Here is a 26,245-nt window from a genome sequence, read left to right on the forward strand (position 1 = left end):
CTGATTACCAGTTGCTGAGATTAATTAATGTATTCCATCCATAACTTCTTTTGTAAAGTTAATCTAAGCGCAGCATTTGATACTGTATCTCATGCCACTGTTCAAAACTTCGATCTATAGGCATTCAAGGAAAAGCACTAGGATGGTTGACTTTGTTTTTAAGTGAGTGCGCGCGAATGGTGACTCTACCCAATTTGATTCTGAGTCCAGATCACAGTTTAGTGGGCCTCTAAAAGAGGCAGCACATAGCCAACCCCCTATAAAATCTCAATATCTCCCTTGACTAAACTCATCGAGGACTTTGGTTTTTATGCTGAAGGTATTCATATTCTCATCTTGGTGAGCAATGTATCAGCTAGAGAATCTAATTTACATGCATGGCTGGCTGCAGTAGCTCAGTGAATAAGTCTAAATTATTTGAAACTAAATGGAACTATAACAGAGGTTTTTCACTTTTGCCCTCTTTTAATCATACGTGGCACTCAAAGTTGGGCACTGTCTTTATATCCTCATAATCTGCTAAAGATCTTGGACTATGTGGACACTAATCATATAATAAAATATAAAAAAATAAACGATCAATGCCCTTTGTTCTTGTTTTTATTATTTACGTTTGCTTAGTAAAGTGCTACCTATGCTGTCCATATAGGAGCAAAGCACTGTGGTTCATGCAACCACGTTTTCTAGCCTCAATTATGGTAAAATATTATATTTTGGCCTTCCTTTGAAATCTATATGTCGCCTTCAACTCTTCGGGTTATCTCAGAGTTGTTCCATCAAAAAATCCCATAGAGTATTACAGTGGCAACCAGTGTAAGAATGATCAGTGTTCAAGGCTATGTGCATTGTTCACAGAACAGTTTATAATCAGGGCCTTGTTATAGTGCATAGAAAAATTAGGTGATCTGTTCCAAGTTATGCTATACAAGTACAATATAAATAAACATATACATCTTGACATGAAGCGTTCAGAGGTCCCTGCATGCAGCAGGTAACTAGTCTCACCTTTATCACTATCAATGAAGATTCTGCGCTGCAGAACGCGTGACACTATCAACCCTGCAGGATGTTTTTGTGAGCACTAAATTATGAACCAGCTGTATGGGCAACTGTTGGTAGAAGTCTGTATTTTTATTTTAAAAGCAACTTTCTTAGGCAGACCATATAGGCAAATGTTTAAGTTTTGTTGAACAGTTGTGTATCTTGCCATCAGATAATGAGGGTCCAACAATACACAACCAACAGAAATATTCTTACCCATTTTCTTCGGCAGTAGGTAGACATCTTGCTTATAACGTCCTTCAGGGGCATTATAAAGCTCTATTAATGCCAGGGCCTAAGATAAAGAATATCATTGAATCAACTGATTTGCAAGGACCCTTCAACATGATGAAAAATATGAGCCGTTTATCAATGTAGCACACTGAATGTATGAATGTCGTCACCTTATCAGCTAGTTTTTCCATCATTTGGTTTCATGGTACTCAATTCTGTGCCTCGAGCCGTAAACTATAGAACCTCAAAGACTAGTGATGGCAGTGGGTTTATACATGTAGACATTCCATAGCACATACCAAAATGAGAACACCAGTAAGCTGCAAACTGAGAAACAAAACAAGTTACTTACCTGTAACTGTAGTTCTCCAGTATAATGGCTATTAACAATCACCTAGATAGCCTATCTATGGCCTTTTAAAAAAGGAACCAAACTTCAGCCAATCAGGCTCCCTCAGAGTTTCTAAGCACAAGTAGGAATAATAATCCCCAGCTATAATGGGAGCCTCTCAGGGGAGGTGGGTGGGTCGCATGTGAATATATGAAAGATACCAATACTCGAGAAGTACAGGTAAGTAGCTCATTTTCTTCTCCAGTATTGGATCTTTCACATGCTTGAATCAGAACAGCAAGCAATTACTGTATCTGTATACATTTCAGAGCATGAGCACAAATCTCGGATAGTGGGTAACAAATATAGACAGAAAATATCCATATGCAATTAAATAAACATCTCACATACTTATAATTTGAATAAATACATAAGGAAATACATGTAACCAAAAGAGACTCCGCTTATTGAAATAAGTGACGTAGTACGGCCTGTGCAACAGCTGCGTCAATGCGCTGCACAGAGTCCAAGAAATATTGCTGCATGAATGTATGCACATTCTTCCAAGTCGTAGCATGATATTTTCTCCAGAGGCACACCCGCAAGCAAAGCAGTTGATGAGGAAACTGCCCTAATTGACTGTGCCTTGGTCTTCGCTTTCAGTGGCTTGGCAGCTTTGAGTGGCAGAACTGGATCACAGCTGCAATCCATCAAGCGATGGTTGTTATTGTGACTGAAGCACCCATACGAGTGTGTCCATATGAGACTAGCAGTTGTCAGTTTTCCTGACTTGTTTTGCGTGATGCAAGTAGAATTTTAGACATCTCTTGATGTTTAGCGTATGCAGAGACATCCCTGCATGTGATGTGGGATTTGGGATGAAAGTTTGTAATATTGTGGGTTCATTGAGATAAAAATTCAAAGGGACTTTGGGGAAACATTTTTGATTGGTTCTGAGAATTACCGAATCATCTGTAAAGTGCAAGAAAGGTTTTTGAGTTGTAAAAGCCTGTATCTCGCTTACTCTCCTGCTGGAGGTCAACGCTAGCAACAGTGCAACATTACATGAGAGAAACATGTGGTCTGCTTTGTGTATGGGTTTGAAAGGACTCATGAGTTGAGATGGACAAGTTACTTACCTTCGGTAATGCTTTATCTGGTAGAGAAATGTCATGGTCGTGGCCAGCGGCTCTTGGAATTCACAGTCATTGTTGCCATTGTCACCAGGACCCCTGCATTGTTAACCACGGGTATGGTCTGCGCTAAGATCCACAGCACACTCGCCAGAGGGAAGTATTGACTGGCATGCAATCAGCAATAATGCCACCCTACGACGGCACGGTATTGACAATAAACCTAACAGTAAACCTAAGTTAAAAATGTACTTTTGCCTGTATCATTAACAGTTGATACCTTTATGTGCAGCGTGTCAATGGCAGCAGGGCTTGTGTTGACCTTTATCCTGCCTCATGTACTGTGCATCTTCAAGGGGACTATATGTCCCAGAATCCTTCGAGCTGTGGCTCTCTTGGGCGGGAACGCTTGAATAGAAAGAGCCCCACCTTAGACCATGCGCTTGTTATTCCTTTGGTCTTCCCGGAGTGCGGTCTGTTTCCAGGTTCTCGTTTGCCACGTGGTGCAGAGAGGGCGTTGCTGGGACAACATCCACTCACGAATTTGCAAGCAGCATTTGCAAAACAGGAATCGAGACATCACATGCGGTAGATGCTGAAAAACAATCCCAGTAAGCTAGATATATCCCTGCAATAGAGAATGGCTGAATCTCAGTGGCTGGAGCGCAGTGCACCACTAGACAATTTGGCAAAAGAACATGCATAATTTCTGGAAAGACTTCAGTGCACAGGTAGTGCATATGGAGTTACAAAGAAGCCTATTGTGTGAAGGTTTGAGAGAAGGTTACTCAGAGAACTTTGACACAAAGTTGCAGGTTAAGAAGCATATAGTGTGAGGGTGCAAAAGAGGTCCCGCATTCAGAAAACTGTGTTGGAACAGCTGGAAATAATAACAGATTATTGTTGAATGCCAATGCTCTACTACAAAAGAGTGAACTAATAGCAAAGACCCCACAAGGCGATATATAACAGTTGATACCTGATTTTTTTTCTTCTTTTTTTTTCAGAAAAGAAACCTCTTGCTGCAATTTAAGTGCTGAGTAATGTAGACCATCAGCTCAGGGAGAAGAAAGCAAAGGTAATACCAGTAGAGCAGAGATAGGAACGTTCCAGAAAGCTTTCACAAATCCTCGTTATTCCTTTGCAGGTCTCCTTCCTCACAGTTCCTTCCCCCACACTTTCCCTCACCTGGCCACTCCAATGATCTAAGTCATAATGGCATTGGTGGTGCCTGAAGTGGACTTGTGAACAGCATTGAGCAAGCTCTGAGGAATTCAGTCACCTTGGCAGAGTAAAAACGCTATTAGAAATTCGGTTTTTGATTGGCTAGGGTATGCATCTATGCCAGGCAGAACCCACCACTCTAGTCAGGGCAAATAAGTTACTGTAGGAGGCTGGCCTGGCTTGTAGTGGGTACCAGAGGTCCAGGTCCAGTTATCCCTTATTAGTGTAGAAGAGGTGTTTCTAGCAGCTTAGGCTGATAGAAGGTAGCTATGGCAAAGCAGCTTAGGCTGAACTAGGAGACATGTGAAGCTCCTACTATACCACTAGTGTCATATGCACAATATCATAAGAAAACACAATACACAGAAGTACTAAAAATAAAGGTACTTTATTTTTATGACAATATGCCAAAAGTATCTCAGTGAGTACCCTCAGTATGAGGATAAGTTATATACACAAGATATATGTACACAAACCAAAATGATGCAGGTAATAGTAAGAAAGTAATGCAAGCAGTGTAGAATTACAGTAGATTGCAATAAGAGCACATAGGTATAGGGGCAACACAAACCATATACTCCAAAAGTGGAATGCGAACCACGAATGGACCCCAAACCTGTGTGAACTTGTAGAGGGTTGCTGGGACTGTAAGAAAACAGTGAGGGTTAGAATAATAGCCCACCCCAAGACCCTGAAAGGTAGGTGTAAAGTGCACCTACTACCCCCAGAGAGCACAGAAGTTGTGATAGGGGGATTCTGCAGGAAGAACAAACACCAGCAATGCAACAACAGTGGATTTCCGGACCCAAGTACCTGTAAGACAAGGGGACCAAGTCCAATAGTTGCGACAGTGTCGAGAGTAGGCAGGAGCCCAGGAAATGCCAGCTGAGGGTGCAAGGAAGCTGCCACCGGGTGGAAGAAGCTTGGTGTTCTGCAAGAAAGAAGAGAGCTAGGGACTTCTCCTTTGGAAGACGGCTGTTCCACGTCGCGATGAAGCTTGCAGAGGTGTTCCCACGCAGAAAGACCGCAAACAAGCCTTGCTAGCTGCAAGGGTCGCGGTAGAGGTTTTTGGGTGCTGCTGTGGCCCAGGAGGGACCAGGATGTCGCCACTTGGAGGAGGAGACAGAGGGGGCGCCCAGCAACTCAGGGAGCCCTCACAGAAGCAGGCAGCACCCGCAGAAGTACCTGAACAGGCACTTGGAAGAGGAGTGAACCGGAGTCCACGCGAAGTCACAAAAGGGAGTCCCATGATGCCGGAGGACAACTCAGAAGGCTGTGCACTGCAGGAAGGAGTGTCGGGGACCCAGGCTTGGCTGTGCACGAAGGAAATCCTGGAAGAGTGCACAGGAGCCGGAACAGCTGCAAATCGCGTGGTACCCAGCAATGCAGTCTAGCGTGGGGAGGCAAGGACTTACCTCCACCAAACTTGGACTGAACAGTCACTGGACTGTGGGGGTCACTTGGACAGAGTTGCTGAGTTCCAGGGACCACGCTCGTCATGCTGAGAGGGGACCCAGAGGACCGGTGATGCAGTCTTTTGGTGCCTGCGGTTGCAGGGGGAAGATTCTGTCGACCCACCGAAGATTTCATCAGAGCTCCTGGTGCAGGGAGGAGGCAGGCTACCCCCAGAGAATGCGCCACCTGGAAACAGTCGAGAAAGCCTGCAGGATGAAGTGATACAAGGTTGCTAGTAGTCGTCTTGCTACTTTGTTGCGGTTTTGCAGGCGTCCTGAGCAGTCAGCGGTCGATCCTTTGGTAGAAGGTGAAGAGGGAGATGCAGAGGAACTCTGATGAGCTCTTGCATCCGTTATCTGGTGAGATCCCCAAAGCAGAGACCCTAAATAGCCAGAAAAGGAGGTTTGGCTACCTAGGAAGGAGGATTGGCTACCAAGAGAGGTAAGAGCCTATCAGAAGGAGCCTCTGACGTCACCTGCTGGCACTGGCCACTCAAAGCAGTCCAGTGTGCCACAAACACCTCTGTTTCCAAGATGGCAGAGGTCTGGGAAACACTGGAGGAGCTCTGGGCACCTCCCCTGGGAGGTGCCGGTCAGGGGAGTGGTCACTCCCCTTTCCTTTGTCCAGTTTCGCGCCAGAGCAGGGCTAGGGGATCCCTGAACCGGTGTAGACTGGCTTATGCAGAGATGGGCACGATCTGTGCCCATCAAAGCAATTCCAGTGGCTGGGGGAGGCTACTCCTCCCAAGCCCTCACACCTATTTCGAAAGGGAGAGGGTGTTACACCCTCTCTCAGAGGAAATCCTTTGTTCTGCCTTCCTGGGCCAGGGCTGCCAGGACCCCAGGAGGGCAGAAACCGGTCTGAGAGGTTGGCAGCAGCTGAAGTGGAGGCCCTGGAAAGGCAGTTTGGCAGTACCCGGGTTCTGTGATAGAGACGCGGGGGATCATGGAATTGTCCCCTCAATGCCAGAATGGCATTGGGGTGACAATTCCATGATCTTAGACATGTTACATGGGCATGTTCGGAGTTACCATTGTGACACTATACATAGGTAGTGACCTATGTACAGTGCACGCGTGTAATGGTGTCCCCGCACTCACAAAGTCCGGGGAATTTGCCCTGAACGATGTGGGGGCACCTTGGCTAGTGCCAGGGTGCCAACACACTAAGTAACTTTGCACCCAACCTTCACCAGGTGAAGGTTAGACATATAGGTGACTTATAAGTTACTTAAGTGCAGTGGTAAATGGCTGTGAAATAATGTGGATGTTATTTCACGCAGGCTGCACTGGCAGGCCTGTGTAAGAATTGTCAGAGCTCCCTATGGGTGGCAAAAGAAATGCTGCAGCCCATAGGGATCTTCTGGAACCCCAATACCCTGGGTACCTCAGTACCATATACTAGGGAATTATATGGGTGTACCAGTATGCCAATGTGAATTGGTAAATTTAGTCAGTAGCCTGTTAGTGACAAATTTGGAAAGCAGAGAGAGCATAACCACTGAGGTTCTGGTTAGCAGAGCCTCAGTGAGACAGTTAGGCATCACACAGGGAACACATACAGGGCACATACTTATGAGCACTGGGGCCCTGCCTGGCAGGGTCCCAGTGACACAGACTAAAACAACATATATACAGTGAAACATGGGGGTAACATGCCACGCAAGATGGTACTTTCCTACAGTTACGCACCAAAGATAACCTGTGCTCACCTCCTGGTAGCCTGGAACAGATTAGTCAGGCTTATTCCCAGAGGTCATGTGTAAAGCATTTGGGCAACACATCCCAACCAGTAACACAATAAATACACCACAAAAAAGACTTTACACAGGCTTACGTAATAAATGCTTCTTATACTGTGATCATATAGCATAAGACCAAAATGACAAATTAGAAAATATGCATATTAGGCCAATACTGAATTAGTAGTTGGTATCCTGATAAATGCAAAAGGAAATCCCGACATTATACATATTAGCATCAGGGCATGAAACACAGCAAGTGGATCAGAAGCCACACATGTATTACACAGTACCGCTCTCATCCCCTAAATACCTTGCGAGTTGTGCCCTTTGGTGTGGAGGAAATACACATCACCAGAAAACACTGCCCCCCCAGCGCATCTGCGCTTGTAGTAGAAGGATCATGTTAATCTTGGTGAGCTCTCCTGAATTAAGTGATTTTGGTAGCAGTTTATTGGCCGCAGGAGTACCTGCATGACTATTAGTCAGAATATGGTAATATGCTTCAGTAAACTGATCCAGCGCGGCGGACTCCGTTGAGAACTTAGCCCTTACGACCACCCTCTGTAAACACCTGTGCCCCCCAGGTATGGCCCAATGGGGGGGTAGGGGGGGGCACCCACACAAACACTATAGAGGGTGGTGGGGAGACCTTCCTTGGTCCCCACATACAAGATTGCAGGGGGTTAGCTGCCCACAAACATGCGGGTAGAGCTGCCGAAGATGCGGGAGAATGCAGCTGAATGCGGGTAGGAGAGACCTTCTTTGGTTTCTCCTGATGACCCGAGTCCTTTTTCCAGCATGCCCGCAGAAGAGCAGAGCTACTACTTCAGGCGGGACTCATGGCAGAGTGTTCCAGGTAGCTGGCCGTGAGTACTTGTCAGTCTCGGGAGCAGTCTTCTCCATCCATTCCCTTCTGCTCAGCACATCCCTTGTTGCCATGCAAGGGGGAGTTGGCCACGCTGACCTGTCTTCCGGCACCAGCAGCAACTTTCGCCACAGAGTGCCCACACCTTATGCGCTCATGGGGGACATGGCTGGAACTCCATATAGGGCTGCAGGCCTCTTGTTAGACACCAGTTGAGAGCGTGGCACGGCGCTGGTGACCTGCTCCAATTCGAGGATCTTGCCCAAGGCTGCCATGTAGCAGGGACAGCAGATCCCTGGAAGAGGAAGCGCTCACTACGCACTAGTTTTTGGATACTGATGTGAAGTGTAAAGTGCACACCATGCGCTAGTGAAAAGTAAAACAATGAGGTGACTCGACAGAGCGCCCTCCCAGCACCGGGTATCAAAATAGTTGAAAATGAAGCGTTCCCCAGCAGCTATACTTGTAGAGACCAGGAGCACAACCAGCACCAACTATGCACTCAGCTTCCTGGGAGAACACAAGGCAGACAGCAGTATGCAGAAAGACCAGCACAACCAGTCCAGCAGCCCTAATGGCATCTCCTCATGCAGTGCCACAATGTCCTTGTAAAACCAAGTCAGGGAACAACTGGCAGCAGAGCAACAAACAGAAAAGCAATCCAGTAACCCTTTAAGCCACCCAGTAAGAAGCAGGTAGCACCGCAACAGAAAAGCAGGCAGATGATTCCTGTGGGCAGCACACCAGTCCTTCTGACAGATTTGGTGCCAGTTCTAGTACCAAAAGTGCTCTAAAATCATGGGGTCAGAGCCCCAGCACTTATACTCAAAAAAGGCTTTGCTCAGGGGGTGACTTCAAAGGAAACCTTTCAAGTTGAACACAGCCCCTTTAAACCCAGCCCTGGCTCCAGACATCAGTAGAGGGTAATTCAGCCCATTGTGTGAGGGCAGGGCACAGCCTGTTGACATGTAAAGCAAGAACGACCCTCCCTCTCCCCAGCCCAAGATGAATATCAGTATTCAGATGCCTCTTCTGTCACACGCAGCCCCCCCTGTGTTGAGGCTATCTGTACAGTATGCACCAAGTGGAGCAGTCACTGTGCCCTAGACATGGTTTGGAGTCAGACTGCAAAGCACTTATTACAAGCACAGAGAACTGTCCACTTTCTATGGCTGGGTCCAAACTGGAATGGCATGGCGTGCAAAAAAAAGATGGATTAAACCCAGATCTGCGACGGGGGGTCAATGTTTGATTTGTTCAGCATTCCATCCATCATCTGTTCTTTTTACATTTGTCACCCTAAGTGGGAAGGGTCTGCCCAGACGTGGGTCCTGTGCTTGCTATGCCACCAGATTCAAGCTAGCCTGACTGAGGAAGGGTGATACCCCAAAACCGGTCCCAGGATGCTTGCATCTGGGTAGGACCTTGACTAGCAGTTCAGGCTGGGCTGTTCCCATAGGGAGGAGGGTCAAGACAGATTTGCATGTGGCTGGGTCCAAACTGGAATGGCATGGCGTGCAAAAAAATAAAAAAATAAAATAAATTGATTAAACCCAGATCTGTGACTGGGGGCGAATGTTTGATTTGTTCAGCATTCCGTCCATCATCTGTTCTTCTTGCACTTTCTAAAAGTGGCATTTCTAAAATAGTAGTGTAGAATCCAAAAATACCAGTAAGCAGGATTTCACACTAACATTTCAAACAAGCCCATGCTACTCCTCACAGATCAGAAATGATCACTTAGACATATAAAAGGGAATTCCCAATGCCCTCACAGAAGTGAAAAAACAAAATAGCCTGTTGGTCACCAATAGGACATGTAAAACATAAGTACATGATCTACCTTTTACATACAGAGCACCCTACCCATAGGGCTATCTAAGGCCTAGCTGAGGGGTGAATTAGGTGTAGTAAAAAGGGAGTTTAGGCCTCAGTGAGCAGTCTGACTTGCTAAGTCAATGTGGCAGTAAACTGTGCCCACTGCAATGGCGGGCCTGAGACAAGTTTGAAAGACTACTTCTGTTGGTGGAGCAATAAGTCATGCAGGCCCACTAGTAGCATTTAATATACAGGTCCTGGGATTTTGATATACCATTTAACAAGGGTCTTACAGGTAAAATAAATTTGCCAAACGGGTGTAAGCCAATCATATGAAGTTCAATAGGAGAGAGCATATACTTTAGCACTGATCAGCAGTGGTAAAGAGCCCAGAGTCCTACAGCCCAAAAAAAACAAAAGGTCGTAAAAATAGGATGAGAAGAGCAAAATGTTTGGGGCTAACCCTGCAGAAAGGGCCATTCAAACACAAGCCTATAGAGTAACTTTCTCCCAGCTTGCTCGATTTTAAAAATTATCATCCTGGATGGCAAATTGAAAGCCTTGCTACAAGTGCAGCAAGAGATAGCAGAAGCCACACTATCCACATCAGCTTTAGCTGATAAAGTGTCACAATTACAACAGAAGGTAGACACAGGGGAAAGGCTGAAAGAAATCCATTTGACACACTGTCAGGGATGTATCCGAGCACAGTACATACAATAGGTAAGGGAGCATCAACAGGGGGGCCCTTCCCATGAATATCTCAGTGACTGTTTTGCCTCAAATACCGCTAGCAGCCCTAGAGCTGTTTGCAGGTGACCCAGGGAAAGCGCAGGGGTTTCTAACTCAGAGATGCATTTCATATGCTGACCAACAATTTCCGGATGCTCAATTAAGAAATGCCTTTCTGATTTCACTATCTGGCAGGGGATGCTGCCTCAAGGGCAGTATCCTTAGTCAGAAGTGATGACCCTCATTCTGTACAACTGGAGGGCTTTTGTTAGAAATGTTGACAGAAGAGCCGCCACTCTCTCAGTAGATATAGATCTACTCGAATTAAACGAAGGCTCCTGAGGCCCAGATACAGTCCTGACAATTCAATCGCTTGGTAGCTGAGACAGCATAACTGGAAGAAAAGAGATCTGCTATATACTACCAAGCTCTCCAAGAGGAAATGAAAGATATACTTGCACAGATAGATCCACAACCACAGACTTGTGCAGAACTCATCAACCTTACTTTAAGGCTCGATTAGTGCTAAGCAGAGCACAAAGGGGAACGGTGGTGTAGTGATCGTTCAGGCCTGAGATTTGAGCGTAGCAGGATAGTAACTAACAGTAATGATCATGACACGTCTAGTGAGCCAAAGGAAATTGGGTTGGTTCTCCCAGCTTTGACAAAAGAAAAGGAGTTTAGACATAAAAGTGGACAATGCTCGTATTATGACAAAAAAGGGCATTTTGTTAAAGACTGTCCCACAAAACCTAAAGGTGGGATGGCAGTGCCCCTTGCTATCAAATCAGTGAACTCAGTAGACTGCCCACCGTAAAAGTAAAGAACTCAAACAATCTGGAGGGGAATCTTGAGTACATGGGGAACACCCTCACTAAATCTACAGGTGAATGATTGTATACTTCTTGAGATGGAACTACTAACCAAACCTGAACAATGCTACTCAAAAGTGGTTTTATTAGACACTGGAACCACTAATAATTTTGTAGATGATGGTTTAGCCATCAAAATGCATTCACTTTGCATTCCTTGGAAGAAATAAAAAAACTGAAATTGCATTAACTGTAGATGGGCGTGCATCACCATGAAAACTGAGGATATAACGCTTTAATTTCAGGTGTCAGGAGTAAAAGATACTGAAACAATTCCCCTTAACCTGATTAGCGTGCCTCAATATGGTTTCATCTCAGTTGTGCCTTGACTAATGTTGCATAATACCAGGCATCGACTGGACCACTTGATCAGTTACAGCCTTTTCCTCACACTACATGAATCAATATATGACATCAAATACATAAGGATGAGGGCATGCAGTCTTAATGGCTGCAGAAAATGAAGTATCCTTACCACGTCAATATCCCCACTTTCAACAGGTGTTTAACAAAGCACGTAGAAGAGTTATCTCCACACCATGCAAATGATTGCTAGATTGATTTGGTACCTGCTGCAGTGATACCAAGTTGTCGCATTTATGCCTTATCTGTCAAAGAGAATGATTGTCTTCAAAAGTATCTAGATATGTACCTAGCAAATGGCTGCCTCAGGCCTTCAAAGTCACCTGCAGCAGCCCCTGTTTTTTGTGCCCAAAGTAAAAGGTGAACTACGTTCTTGCATTGACTATCGAACATTAAACAAGATAACCATCAAAAACAACTACAAACTCCCACTCATTTTACTATTATTGGTACAAGTCAAGTCGGCACTCATCTATAGAAAGCTAGACCTTGAAGGAGCATATCATTTGGTGTGAATGCGCCATGGGGATGTGTGATAAACAGCATTTAAAACTTGATATGGTCTGTTTGAGTATACAGTGATGCCATTTGGCTTTTCAATTCTTCCTAAATGACATACTAAGAGCTTATTTAGATAAATTAGTCATTGCATACACTGATATCTTAAATTAATAAGAATCAGTACACAACCAAGTCAAGCATATCACCACAATTCTTACTGTATTGCAAAAACAAACAAAAAAACAAAAAACTGTTTTGCAAAGTAAGTAAATGCTACTTTGACGCGACTGTATATTTTTTAGGCATGATCTTGTCTCCAGGTGGACTGCAGATGTAGCTCAGGATACCAGACTCATTGTGCGCTGTCTGAAGCCACAAAGATTACTTGGACCTGATCGTTCTTGATCTTCTTGAGAACTCTGGGCAGAAGTGGTATAGGCAGAAAGGCATACAGGAGGTCTGAGTTTCACTCAAGATGAAAAGCTTTGCTGAGTGATTCCTGCCTTGGAAGCTGCAATGCGCAATACTGCTGATATTGTGCATTCGCAAACAGATCTAAAAAACCAAAGCTCCCCCCACTGCTGAAAGAGACTCTGCGCCACTTCAAGATGGAGATGCCTTTCATGACCAACTAAGCATTGATGGCTGAGTTAGTATGCTCTAGCGTTCAGAGAGCCCGCCAGATGTTGGGAATGCTCTATTTCAGCCATGTCCATGAACATCATCTTTTAACATCTCTCCATCGAGTCTTCGTTGGTACCCCCTATCATCCCCGTCGCTCCATTCTTTTCCTCTCCGGTCTCTTATGACAAAGGGTTCACGACCCCACCTGCTTTGCTTGTTGCAGTACCACATGGTGGTGGTGTTGTCCGTGAACAGCTGCACTACCTTCCCTTTGAGAGAGGGAAGCAATGCTTTCAATGCTAGTCTGATCACCCTGAACTCCAACAAGCTGATGTGAAGTCCAGACTCTGCCGGAGACCAGGTGCCTCTGATCTCCAACTCTCCCAGGTGGCCGCCCCATCCCAGGAGTTACGTATCCGTCACTGCTGTCAGATCTGGTTGGGGAAGGGAGAGGGATCTGCCTTTGACCCAATCGCAGCTCGTCAGCCACCACTGCAAATCTTACGCAGTTCCCTCTGAGATATGAACTGTCAGAGAAAATACCCTGATGCAGCGCCCACTGGAACTTCTGGTCCCACTGCAGAGCCAACATATGCCATCTGGCATGTGTTACTAGAATTCAGGTGGCCATGAGGCCCAGCAGCCTCAGAATCATTCTCACCAAAATCCAGGATAGAGGCCAAAACATCAGTATTATAGCCTGAATATCCTGGACTCGCCGCTCATGAGGAAAAGCCTGAAACTGCACTGTGCCCAAAACAGCTCAATGAAAGGGAACATCTGAGAGGGAGTCAGGTGTGACTTCGGCACATTTATAGTGAACCCCAGCAAATGCAAATCAGCCGTAGTCTGGAGGTGGGACACAACAGCCTGTGGCGAATCTGCCTTCAACTGACAGTTATTGGGATAGGAGAAGACAAACCTGCGGATAAGGTGCAACCACCACCATCACCTTGATAAACACTCGAAGGTGGCTGGTAAGGCCAAAGGGGAGCACGGTGAACTGAAAGGTCACGTTGCCTACCGCAATTAACCCCTGTGAGCAGGCAGGACAGGAATACGTCCTTGCTACTCTTTGCGCAATGGATGACTTTCAAGGACTGAGTTTTGATGATGATATAGTGTCTGCCATTTTACAGACACCTTCCATCCTCAGTAACGATGGTTCAGCCCAGTCCATCAGTCTTAAGGAAGACTGGGATAAGTTATCCACCCTCAAGCGTGATTTGATAAAAAACAGTCATGCACGGAACTATTATGACAGAATACCTACGTGCCAATATTGCACCTAATGGACTCCTAGTTTCTAATCTACCTAGAATCTTTTTGACTGATCTAGCCTTTAGAAAAGATTGGGCACAGATAGCGTGGAAGTGTACCAGGGATTGGCTGGTTTTAATCATCAATACATCCAAACGCTTTGCTGATTCCATAACAATCCAAATTAATACAATAGAAAACACCTTGAAGGCGACGATCATACTAACAGCTTTTAAGAGTCGCCTGACTGAGATGAACGCCGAACTTAATGAAACTAAAGATTTCTTGACTCAACAAAAGATCACGAAACTCCAGAAATATATTCTTAAATTCAGTAGGGAGAAGGTCTACCCTTATATCAGAGACGATTATGAGACGGACAATCATTCACGCTCCTCGGACGAATCCACTGCTTCAAATAAGAAACCACGCAATTACAGCAGTGGCTCTTCTTCTGACGGTTGGAGTACAGACGACAACCAACGTCAATCCTACTATAATTACCCACCTTTTCCAGTTAACCATCAAATGCCTTGGCAACCTCCCTACCCATTCTTTCAACCCCGCCCCATGATGCCATACATGCCTTTTTTAGGCCGCGGCCGGGGCACGGGAAGAAGCAGAAGGAGAGGAAGAGGAAGACATTCAGTGGTCCCGAGAGGAACCCCAAAAGGTAACAAGGAGCCAAACCAAAAACCCTCCAATGAGAACTTAGTGGTAAATCTGTCTTCAAAACAACTTACAGAGACTGAAACAAATGTACTAAACAAGGGCTTGGGTTTTGTACCAACTCCCAATGAAGATTTGTTTCGATTACATTCAGAATTAGCTATGTTATTTCGGAAGATACAACTACATTTCTTCTTCAAGGATAAACAGATGAATGAAACACCAGTTGATTCTGGACTGAAAAAACCTTCCACCTTTGTTCCCCCATCCACATTACTGCCTAGTGAAGTACTCACATTTGAGAAAGCTATATTGACTGACTTGGAGCACTTACATCCAAAACATCCCTACCATAATATCTCTACTATAGAGAAAAGGGCGTTACAATCTTTATCAACAGATTCTACTATCACTATTAAACAGGCTGACAAAGGCGGTGCAATTGTCATTCAAAATTCTGTTGATTACAGACATGAATGTCTACGTCTTCTGAGTGACTCTACTTACTATGAAAAAATATCAAGTGATCCTACTGGGCGATTACAAATTCAGATTAGAACTTTAATTGAAGAAGCAAGAAACACGTGGATTTCTGCAAAAGAAGCTGAATTCCTTGACACCAGTCACCCGCAGACTCCATATTTCTATTGTTTAACAAAAATTCACAAAGGTACACTACCTCCACCAGGTCGCCCGATAGTATCCGGTCAGGGCTCTGTTCTGGAACCTCTATTTTTTGCGACCATTTTTTGCAACCGTTGGTGAAAAATTCGGACACTTACTTACAGGATACAAAAGACATTTTGAATCTGATTGAAGAGATTAATAGTACTGGGCAGGTACAGGGCATCATCACTTTAGATGTCGAAGCCTTGTACACTAACATCCCCCAAGAGGCTACTTTACTGGTTGTGGAATCAGCACTTACAGAAAATTCTGACTCTTTATCCACTCCGATATGTTTTATTATGGATTGTGCTACACTGGCCCTTACAAAAAACTTTTTTCGTTTTGAAGACCAGCTCTTTCATCAGATCCGCGGCACGTCGATGGGCAGCACCTTTGCTCCCAGTTTGGCTTGCCTATATATGTATGATTTTGAAAAGAAACATATTTTACCATCATCTAATCCATTTCAAAACCATATTAAACTGTGGCGACGATATATTGATGACATCCTGATTATTTGGCAAGGTTCTCTGTCTGTCACTAACTAATTTGTATCTTGGATCAACACCATTGATCCTTTTTTTAAATTCACTTCGACAGTCTCTTCCACTCATTTACCATTTTTAGACCTCTTGTTGACTATTAACAATGGTAAAATATCCACCTCTGTTTACCAAAAACCTACTGACCGTAATAGCCTCCTGTTATATGAGATTCACCATCCAAAATCCCTACGGGACAACCTACCAATAGGGCAATTCCTACGATTAAGAAGAAACTGTAACACATCCCGTGAATTTGACCACCAGGCAGATATTCTATTCAATATTCAAATATTCTACAAGTCAAACTTTTTGATCGACATTACCCTCTGCGAGTCAGAGCAAGCACGTAAACGAGCTAGAAATAACCACTGCGGTGCTTTGTTAGAAACTATTGAAAAGTCTCCCCAAACTAGATTAACCTGTGTATCCACCTACACCCCCCCATGTCCAACCTGATTAAAAAATTGATCAATAAAAGATGGTCAATATTGACCAGTGGGGGTACCCAGATACAGAGACCTATATCTGCCTTCAAACGTACAGCAAATATTAAAGATATGGTGGTTCATACTCGTCCCCGAACCACACAGATTATCTCAACACAGAGAACGCTATGGGATCTTCCTCCGGTCACTGGGCATCATCCTTGTGGCCTCTGTAATGTGTGTTCTCTAACAAGACATCTGACAACACTGAACTTAGAACCTATTGGTGAGTGGCAACTAAGGCGGCACACTAATTGCAACACAAAAAACTGTATCTATACGATTACCTGCCCCTGTGATCTGCAATATATTGGCATGACATCCCGTCCAGTGAAGATACGCATCAACGAACATAGGAGCAACATCAGATGCAACAGGATCACAACGAAACTCAGAGCTCATTTTCTTGATACTCCCCATACTCCAGATGATTTATGGTGGACTATTTTGGAGGCACCAAGAGTACGATCTGATGATCCGACTTTCTTATTCAGACTTGAACAGAGATGGGTGTTCAAATTAAAGACTCATGTACAGGGTCTAAATGATGAGATACCCTGGTCTCTGGTGACATGATATTGATTTAAGTATTACCATCTACTCAGTACCCTGACTTCTGCCTCTCTTTCTAGTGTTGGGTTACTTAAAAACCCTCTCATCTCATTTCCCTTTCTGTATTCCATTTACTTGATACTTCAATAGTGGTTTTCCCATGTTTGCTTTTTTCTACTTATTTTCCCTCCAGTAAGTCCATAGTCCCTTCTTTACTTCCATTATTCTCTGTTGATATCAGTTTGTGGTCCCTCTTCTATGCCCATGACACCCCTCCTTGTGGAACATTGAGTCCTCTTTACTTTAGGGTTTGGTCCTTCCTTTGTGGCCATGATACTCCCTTGTGACGCGAAAACCGGAAGTTCTCTACTCCCGCATTATCGGTGCATTCATAAGGGTGTCTCCGGTCGCACTCCCTGTCATTTGACGGGAATGCGCTCCGGAGGGTAGGTCCCTCGCAGAGGACCGCGCCAAGATAAGTAAGTTATTGATAGCGCGCTAGGCTAGCTGCCACACGCTTATCCCGACATAGCTTGACTTCGCCGCGTTCCCTTTACTCTGGGATTGCGTGAGGATTTCTCAGTTTTTTGTGTTTCTTTATGGCTTGTGCTAGACTTTCACGGTTATCTAGAGCTACCATTCTTTATAGATTGTAATTACAACTTAGTAACCTTTGATACCGGCCTCGATTCTTGCTACTGATAGGAAATATGTGCCTGTTGACTTTTACTGCTATTTGTTTATTTCTCATATAGGCGCCTCAGTATCCTAGGACTGATCATATTTTTCGCTACCTATGGATAATGACTTCTAGTTTTCGAGGTTCATGGATATGTTGATGATTATTTTTGAGCATACTAATTTAGATGCTTTGCCATATGTCTCTTGACATACTTTCTTCTCTTTTGGTTTTGGGTCAGTGTAATGTTCTTCATACTACTGTTCCCCTTTTCTATGAGTAGTTCTATTATTGTTGACTACAGCTCTGAGCATGGTTACCTTAAATGGAAGAACTTATCATTTTTGCTTCTGACTTTGCTCCTGTATTTTGGAGATTTTCTTATCCTTCCCCTTTATCAATTTTTATAATATTTATAGTTTCTGTGCAGTCCTTGGGCTCGCGCTTCCTATGGAGCCATCTCCCCTAATAGGGGCTGGTAAGCACTGTTGCACCCTTTTGGTTATGATGATCACCTAATTGAATTAACATGCACATTTGAGTTTTCATTTTTGGTGTCTTTGTTTGGTTTCTAGGGCTACCATTCTAGATGTCACTTAACTAAAGATTAAATGTAAGTGATTTCTTTTTTTTAATGCTAATTGGAGAAGCGTTATTCTGGTCCTGAAGAAGCGTCAACGGATCCATCTGGACCAACAGACGCGAAACATGTTGACCTTTTGGTAGAGGTACCACACTTTTTGGGATCATCCATGTCTATTTTGAAAGCCGCTGAGCATTATACTCAATTTCTGCTTTCCTTTTGCATTTTTAATCTTGGTCGTCACTTCTCTTTTCTGATTAAAATTATGATGGAGTTTGGAAGTGATTAACCGATTTTAACCTATTCCTTTTTTGCTCTCCTCTTTTTGGTCTGGTGGTTAGCTCCTTTCCACTAGCCTCTACACTAACAATTACGGCTGACAGCTCCCTTCTTGGGAGCATGTCAGGCATTGCAGTGCCGGCCTGACGAGGAGCAATTCCCGATGATGATGCCTGTCATCCAATGTGATGCATGAGGGCTTTGCTCCTGAACATCCAGGTTCCCTAGACCTTTTGTGTTCTTTAGGAACAGTGTACTCTGTATGTGTTTATGACTTAGATGGGAGAACGTACACTGGACCTTTAACCTCCCGGTCCCTCCCCCTCCTGTTGATTTTTTGAGGACAGGAATACGAACATGCGCGTCCAACTCTACCATCCAATCTCCTGGGTCAAAGGCAGATAGAACCGGCGCCAGAGTTAGCATTTTGAACATCGAGAAAAAGATTGAGGGACCGAAGGTCAAGGATAGGGCAGAGGTCCTTGCCCTTTTTGGGTATCAGAAAGTAGCAGGAATAACAACCACCACCTACTTCCGGCGCAGGGACCCTCTCTGTGGCTCCCTTGGCCAACAGAGCCATAACTTCCTCCCAGAGAAATGGCAAGTGATACTCTGTCATTCGACCATAGCATGGTGGAATGGATGGAGGAATAGTCTTGAAGGGGAGGGAGTAGCCCCTTTGGAATATCTGCAAAACCAACCTGTCAGATGTGATGGATTGCCAGAGGAGCAGGTAATGGTGAATCCTGCCACAGACTGGTCGCTGGTGGGGAAGAGTCAGACTAGGAAGGTTTGGAGGCAGCTGCAATTGGGATGGGGGCCTGGCTAGGCTGATGGCTCTCTGAAGCATGAGGATGGTGGATCCCACTTTCACGCCACCAGTCACGCAGAGGCTGGGTAATATCTGCAGCACGGTGGCAGGATAGAAACAGAGGTGGCTGGGTGCCCCTTATGTAGCCACGAAAGGGGTGCAAAGCAGACTGAGGGGGAAGACGGGGATGAGGGACAGCCACGAGGCCCAAGGACGTGGCTGTAGCATGAGAATCCTTAAGGGGCTCAAGCGCCATGTCCACTTTCTCTCCGAAGTGACGGGTGTCAAAGGGCATGTCCATAAGATTAGCTTGGCCATCCCTCAAAAACCCAGATGTCCTCTACTAGGCATGGTGCCTCAAGGCCACTGTCAAAGGTACCATTCTGCTCAGTGAGTCTGTCATGTCCAGTACACATCGAATCATGAACTTTGCTACGTCTCTCCCATCAGCAACTGCTTGGGAGAGTACTGCCCGGGCCTCTCTGGGACCTGTGGCAGTACTTGCACAACCATATCCCACAGATTGTGGGAATAAAGGCCCAAAAGGCATGCGGTGTTCACAGCTCACAATGCCAGGCTGGCGAAGAAAACATCTTCCCAAGTGTGTCCAACCTCTACGATTTCCTATCCAGGAATGTGCAAGGAAACCACCCTGGGAGGTGGAGGCTTGTATAACCAAGCTCTCGGGTGGGGTGTTGCCTAAGGAAACCTGGATCATCTGATGCAGAGTGATGGCGTGGAGTAATGGTCCTGTTTACAGGAGCCTATGTGCTGGGTTTGGACAAGGTACCCAGTAGGACATCTGTAAAAGCTTCAATAAAGGGAAGCAGGGGCTCAGAGAATGAAGGCCCAAACTAAAGCACCTATGTCAGGAGCTCAGTCCTGACTGCCACTGAAGGCAGCTCAAGATCCAGGACCTTGGCCATCTCCACACCACCACTGAATATGAAGTTTCTTCATCCGGAGGAATGGTAGGGGAGACAGCATATCTGGGAAGGTATCCAGTCCACTGGCTTCACCCAAGTCTGTACCCCAGTCCATGGGGGACTTAGGGCTGGTATTCTAGAGGGTCCAGCGATCTCTCCCATTCCTCACCGTAATCTAGCTCATAGGAATATGTCTCAGGATCCACAATAGGGACCAAGGCCCCTGTTAGCACTGGAGTTGGCATCATACGACACTCATCTGGCTCTGTGTTGGAGTTGGCAATGAGGATAGGGGCAGTGCGGCCTGGGGGTACGGGCAGCACCGAAGTCAGGACCCAGCATTGGGGATGGTTGAATGGTTACGAAAGATGTAGATCCAGATGCAGGAATGGATCCATGGGTGCATCTCTCAGAGCAGAGGCCAAAGCTGCTGCTGTAGAACCCAAAAGGGCCCCTTCCGATTCCATGATACCCAGCATTAGCAGAGCTGGACTGCCCAAAAATGAGGCACATAACTTCGTAAAACTCCTTAAGTTGGACAGGGGTTGCTCTGGCTCCCGGAAACTCTGGCGTCCCAGATGCAGGCTTCTCAAAGGGAGGCCTAAATTGACGACGTCACTCACTTGTATCACTGGCCAATGAACGAAGTGAAGTCAAAGAACGTTTTGCTGTCTTCGACTTCTTGTGCCTTGACTTACCCAATCGTCCAAAAGGCTAGGAGTGGGACGACTATGAAGGAGGACTCTGCGGCCGATCCAGAGACCTTCCTCTCGACAGAGACTGACTTGCGTGGAGTGAAGTGCCAAGCCACCATCAGCTTTAAGGACCACTCCCTCAAAGCCTTTGGATTCATAGCCCGGCACTCATGGTCGTGCTCCAGACACCAAAGGCACACGAGGTGTAGATGCGTCATGAACATCGCCCAGTGGCACGATCCACAGGGCTTGAACCAGGTCTTACGTGAAGACATCCCTCGACACACCAGGAGTAGTAGTACTCAAAAAAAGCTTTGACAAAAGAAAAAAAGATCTGTCAAAAAGTGACTGAGTCTTAGCTCTTTCTTCAGATCAGAGCTGGCGTGGAAAGAAAAGAACTGGCGACAGCGCTGGGGTGGCACCTTTATAGGACCAACGTCACCACATCGGCATGGACGATGACTGATGTGAAACTGATCAATGCCACATAACGGGGCACAGGGCTACTGTCTGAGAATAGTTTCTCGATCCAGACTGATGCCTGGGGAAATTCTAAGGTAAGGAATCTGCAAGTAGATGCCTCTGTCATTTAGAACTCTGTTCAAGTGCCAGTCCTGAGGAGGAGCCCTCCTTGGAGGGAGGACTCTGAACAATCCTTTCATAAAAGGCTTGATGATTCTTGCTTGAGCACAAAGAATGTGATTAGCGTCTTGATCTAGTTATTGTAGCAAGATGAACCTTAATAGAATCATGCACTAATCACGACTGAGCTAGTGAGATGATAGGGTAGTATCTGCGCAGGTGATGCTTGTGGAGGATTCAATTTTTATTTCTGTTACAATGGGAAGAAACCCTTCCATGTGAGCCTGTATGTTTTTATCGTGGCATCCGCCCTTGCCTTTGAGAGAATGTCCTTGCAGTCCTAAGGAATATTCAGATGTTCGAATTAATGGAATTCGGAAGCCATGCAAATAAGCAGAGAGAAGTCACGTCTGGATGAAGGACCTGGCCTTGGCTCATTGTTAAGAGTGTTCGGGATGGTTGTAGGTGAATGTGGCTGGATTCCAATAATACGAGAAGCTCCGTGAGCCAATTTTGCATGGGCCACCTAGGGGCTATCAGGATGATGCAACACAGCCATGCTTTCATTTTGCTGAGAACCTTTGGTATAAAAGGTACCGGAGAAAAGACACTGCATAGATCTTAGACCATCTGCTCCAAAACACATTCGCCCATGACCCTGGAAGTGGATGCCAACTAACATAGAACTGGCATTTTTGCGGTTCTTGCTGGTTGCAATGAGATCCAGTGCTGATTTGCCCCAGAGAGAGAAGATCATGTTAAGCGCCGACTGATCCGGGTCCTATTAGTGGCAGGTGTTCTTGGCTCTGCTTAGCCTCACCTCTACATGATTGCTTGCCATGGGAACATGTTCAGCTCTAAGAGTTATCCTGTGTGTTGTCAGCCAGCTCCAGATTTCCTGAGCTTCTTTGGAAAAAGTCAGCGCTCGTGCCCCCTTGTTTGTTCCATGAAGTGCATGCTAGTGGTTTTGCCTGTGCAAACTAACACTGAGGACCCTGCTAACATTGGCAGGAAAGCTTGGAGACTGAGGGAGATAGCTTTGAGCCCCAGATTACTGATGTGCATGCTGTTTTGAGATGTTGACAACCTTCCTCGAATTTGAAGGTCTTCCCTCTAACAAGGCATTCATAGTATTTGAGGTAGGAAGATGAGGCCCTCTGCCAGGCTGCTTGGGACCACCAGGTTGGTGCTTCCATCACCAGGTTAGTGCTTCTAGGTCCTTGAACGCTCCTCCTGTTTGAGTCCATTGTTTTTGTAACTCTTCCTGCAAGGGTCTCATTTTCTGGCATGTGAGAGGGACCAGAGTGATAGCTGAGAACATCATTCCCAGAAGCGATTTGAAAAGACACACTGAAACTGACTTTTTCTAGAGAGTTTAAGAGCTAGTTCCTTGAGCCTTCGATGCCTGTCCTTCGATAGAAAAGCCTTGTCTTGGATAATAACTTAGGCTGCGCCCAGGAATATTAACCTTGTGGATAGAATAGTTGACAACTTTTGGTGATTTACAGTGAGACCTAATTTGTGGAACACTAGACAAGCTTCTATGGCATTCAACAGTTGAGAAGCCATTGGTGCTTTTATTAACCATTCGTTGAAGTAGGAGAATACCGGATGTCCATCCTTCAGAAAGAAGCCATCACTGGGGCTAGGCATTTTGTACAAATGCGGGAGCTGACTTGAGGCCAAATAGGAGGACTATGAATTGGTAATGGGTGTTGGCTACAGTGAAACTGAAGAAATTTGTGATGTTTAGGGTGTATGGGGAGGTGGAAGTTTGCATCCTGTAAATCCCGAGTTATCATATAGTTGCTTTGGTTTATGAAAAGCAGGAGGTCTGAAAGGGTGACCATGTGAATGGATTGCTTCAGTACAAACTTGTTTAATTTTCTGAGATCCAGAATGGGACGCAATTTCCCCCGTTTTCTTCTTAGTTAGGAAAAAACAGTAATAGAAACCCAGGCCCTTCTGGGGATGGGGAACTTTTTCTACTGCTCCTTTGTTTAGCATGGTGAGTGCTTCCTTTCGGAGTAAGTGAAGATGAGGTGGTTGCACTAACTTTGGTGGAATGTTTGGCAGCTTCATGATAAACTCCAGAGTATGACCATAAGTGACAAGATCTAATACTCATCTGTCTGATGTTATTTGCTGCCATTGCTGGAAGTAGTTGGAAATCTTTGCACCCAGAGTCCTTAAAGTGTTGGGGGTAGCTGGCACCTTGGTGAGGTTATTGTTTGCAGCTGGTGGCTTGGCCTTGGTGGGTCTGTTTCCTTCTAGGCCCTTGTTTACTCTATGTTGCTGCAGGTGGCTGCTGTTGGTTGGAAGCTCTACATTGCTTTTGGAAGGGCTGGTACTGCTGAAAACGCGGATATTCTCCTCTGTCTGCTGATAAGAAACCTCTTCCGTGCCCTCCCCGAAATGGCCCTCTTCGATACTGCAGGGTGCCCAGGGATTTAGCAGTGTCTGTGTCCATCTTTATGGCCAGTAAGGCATCATGTACATGTCTGCCAAACAGAGTTTCTCCAGTATAGGACATATCAAGTATTTTTTGACTGCACCTGTGCCCGGAAAAATGTTGCCATGAGCCAAATTTGTTGTCTTAAACTTGCAGCTCCTGCTAGCTACTGAAATTAATTTGAGGTTATGTCCATTGCACAATCAATGATCTCCGATGTGCATTTCCCTTCCTGCAAGATCTTCCTCGCCTCTTGTCTCCTGTCCTCCGGTCTCTGAGGTCACTTGTGTCAGCCCTCCTGTCTGGTGAAGCAGAGATAGGTGTGGAGGGGTTCTTAGAGCGACGTCGAGCCACTTGAGAGATTATGGAGTCCAGCTTAGGATGTCATATTAGGCAAGCCAGTGAGCCTTCAGGTGCCTTGTATTTTTGGTCTATACATAGCAACACCGCCGCTACAGTAGCCGGATTTTTCATATTTTTTTGTGACGTCTTCCCATATGTAGTCAACAATGGGTATGGCTTGCACTGACATCTTTGTCAGCTCTTTAAAATCAGAGAAAACAGTGGATCTGCTTGATTGATATACTGCTGTTGAAACCTTCTAGCAGCCCTCTCCCTCAAATTATGAAGTCACCCTATTTCCTCCAGAGGCGAGTCCACAAGCTGCGGTGCAGGAGGTGATGAAGTGAGAATCAGGAAATCATACCATTTGTCGTGAGTGGTTTGATTTGTAGGGATTTCACCCTCTTCTCCGGCTTCATCTGATGACAATGGATCCTCTCTAGAAGGCACTGGCATGCTCGATGCAGGTGTCATCCTGGAGTTATTGGTGGAAGGATGGGCCCCAGTGTTCTGGGAGACTGAGGTGGAGCAGCAGGCTGTTCTCCTGGTGGTTCAGGGAACCTTTTTTGGTAGTTGTAAAGAAATGGCTCCCTGTTGCAGTTACCCCCCACTTTTTGCCTGATACTGATGCTGACTTGACTGAGAAGTGTGCTGGGACCCTGCTAACCAGGCCCCAGCACCAGTGTTCCTTCACCTAAAATGTACCATTGTATCCACAATTGGCACACCCTGGCATTCAGATAAGTCCCTTGTAACTGGTACTTCTAGTACCAAGGGCCCTGATGCCAAGGAAGGTCTCTAAGGGCTGCAGCATGTCTTATGCCACCCTGGAGACCTCTCACTCAGCACAGACACACTGCTTGTCAGCTTGTGTGTGCTAGTAAGGACAAAACGAGTAAGTCGACATGACACTCCCCTCAGGGTGCCATGCCAGCCTCTCACTGCCTATGCAGTATAGGTAAGACACCCCACTAGCAGGCCTTACAGCCCTAAGGAAGGGTGCACTATACCATAGGTGAGGGTACCAGTGCATGAGCATGGTACCCCTACAGTGTCTAAACAAAACCTTAGACATTGTAAGTGCAGGGTAGCCATAAGAGTATATGGTCTGGGAGTCTGTCAAACACGAACTCCCCTGCACCATAATGGCTACACTGAAAGCTGGGAAGTTTGGTATCAAACTTCTCAGCACAATAAATGCACACTGATGCCAGTGTACATTTTATTGTAAAATACACCACAGAGGGCACCTTAGAGGTGCCCCCTGAAACTTAACCGACTATCTGTGTAGGCTGACTAGTTTTAGCAGCCTGCCACAAACCGAGACATGTTGCTGGCCCCATGGGGAGAGTGCCTTTGTCACTCTGAGGCCAGTAACAAAGCCTGCACTGGGTGGAGATGCTAACACCTCTCCCAGGCAGGAATTGTCACACCTGGCGGTGAGCCTCAAAGGCTCACCTCCTTTGTGCCAACCCAGCAGGACACTCCAGCTAGTGGAGTTGCCCGCCCCCTCCGGCCAGGCCCCACTTTTGGCGGCAAGGCCGGAGAAGATAATGAGAAAAACAAGGAGGAGTCACTGGCCAGTCAGGACAGCCCCTAAGGTGTCCTGAGCTGAAGTGACTCTGACTTTTAGAAATCCTCCATCTTGCAGATGGAGGATTCCCCCAATAGGGTTAGGATTGTGACCCCCTCCCCTTGGGAGGAGGCACAAAGAGGGTGTACCCACCCTCAGGGCTAGTAGCCATTGGCTACTAACCCCCCAGACCTAAACACGCCCTT

At 45.8% G+C, this 26,245-nt stretch overlaps 1 protein-coding gene across 3 annotated transcripts in view; it reads right to left on the minus strand.

Annotated features, from left to right (window-relative positions):
- Window positions 1–26,245, minus strand: part of AHCYL2 (adenosylhomocysteinase like 2) — a 407,107-nt gene that overhangs the window by 75,320 nt on the left and 305,542 nt on the right. For all 3 annotated transcript variants that reach the window (XM_069229350.1, XM_069229352.1, XM_069229351.1), the window contains exon 15: window positions 1,258–1,336. In XM_069229350.1, the coding sequence (XP_069085451.1) occupies window positions 1,258–1,336 (79 nt within the window). The remainder of the gene's footprint in view (window positions 1–1,257; window positions 1,337–26,245) is intronic.

Source organism: Pleurodeles waltl, chromosome 4_1 (genome assembly GCF_031143425.1).
Source record: "Pleurodeles waltl isolate 20211129_DDA chromosome 4_1, aPleWal1.hap1.20221129, whole genome shotgun sequence".
In the NCBI taxonomy this organism is placed as follows: Eukaryota; Metazoa; Chordata; class Amphibia; order Caudata; family Salamandridae; genus Pleurodeles; species Pleurodeles waltl.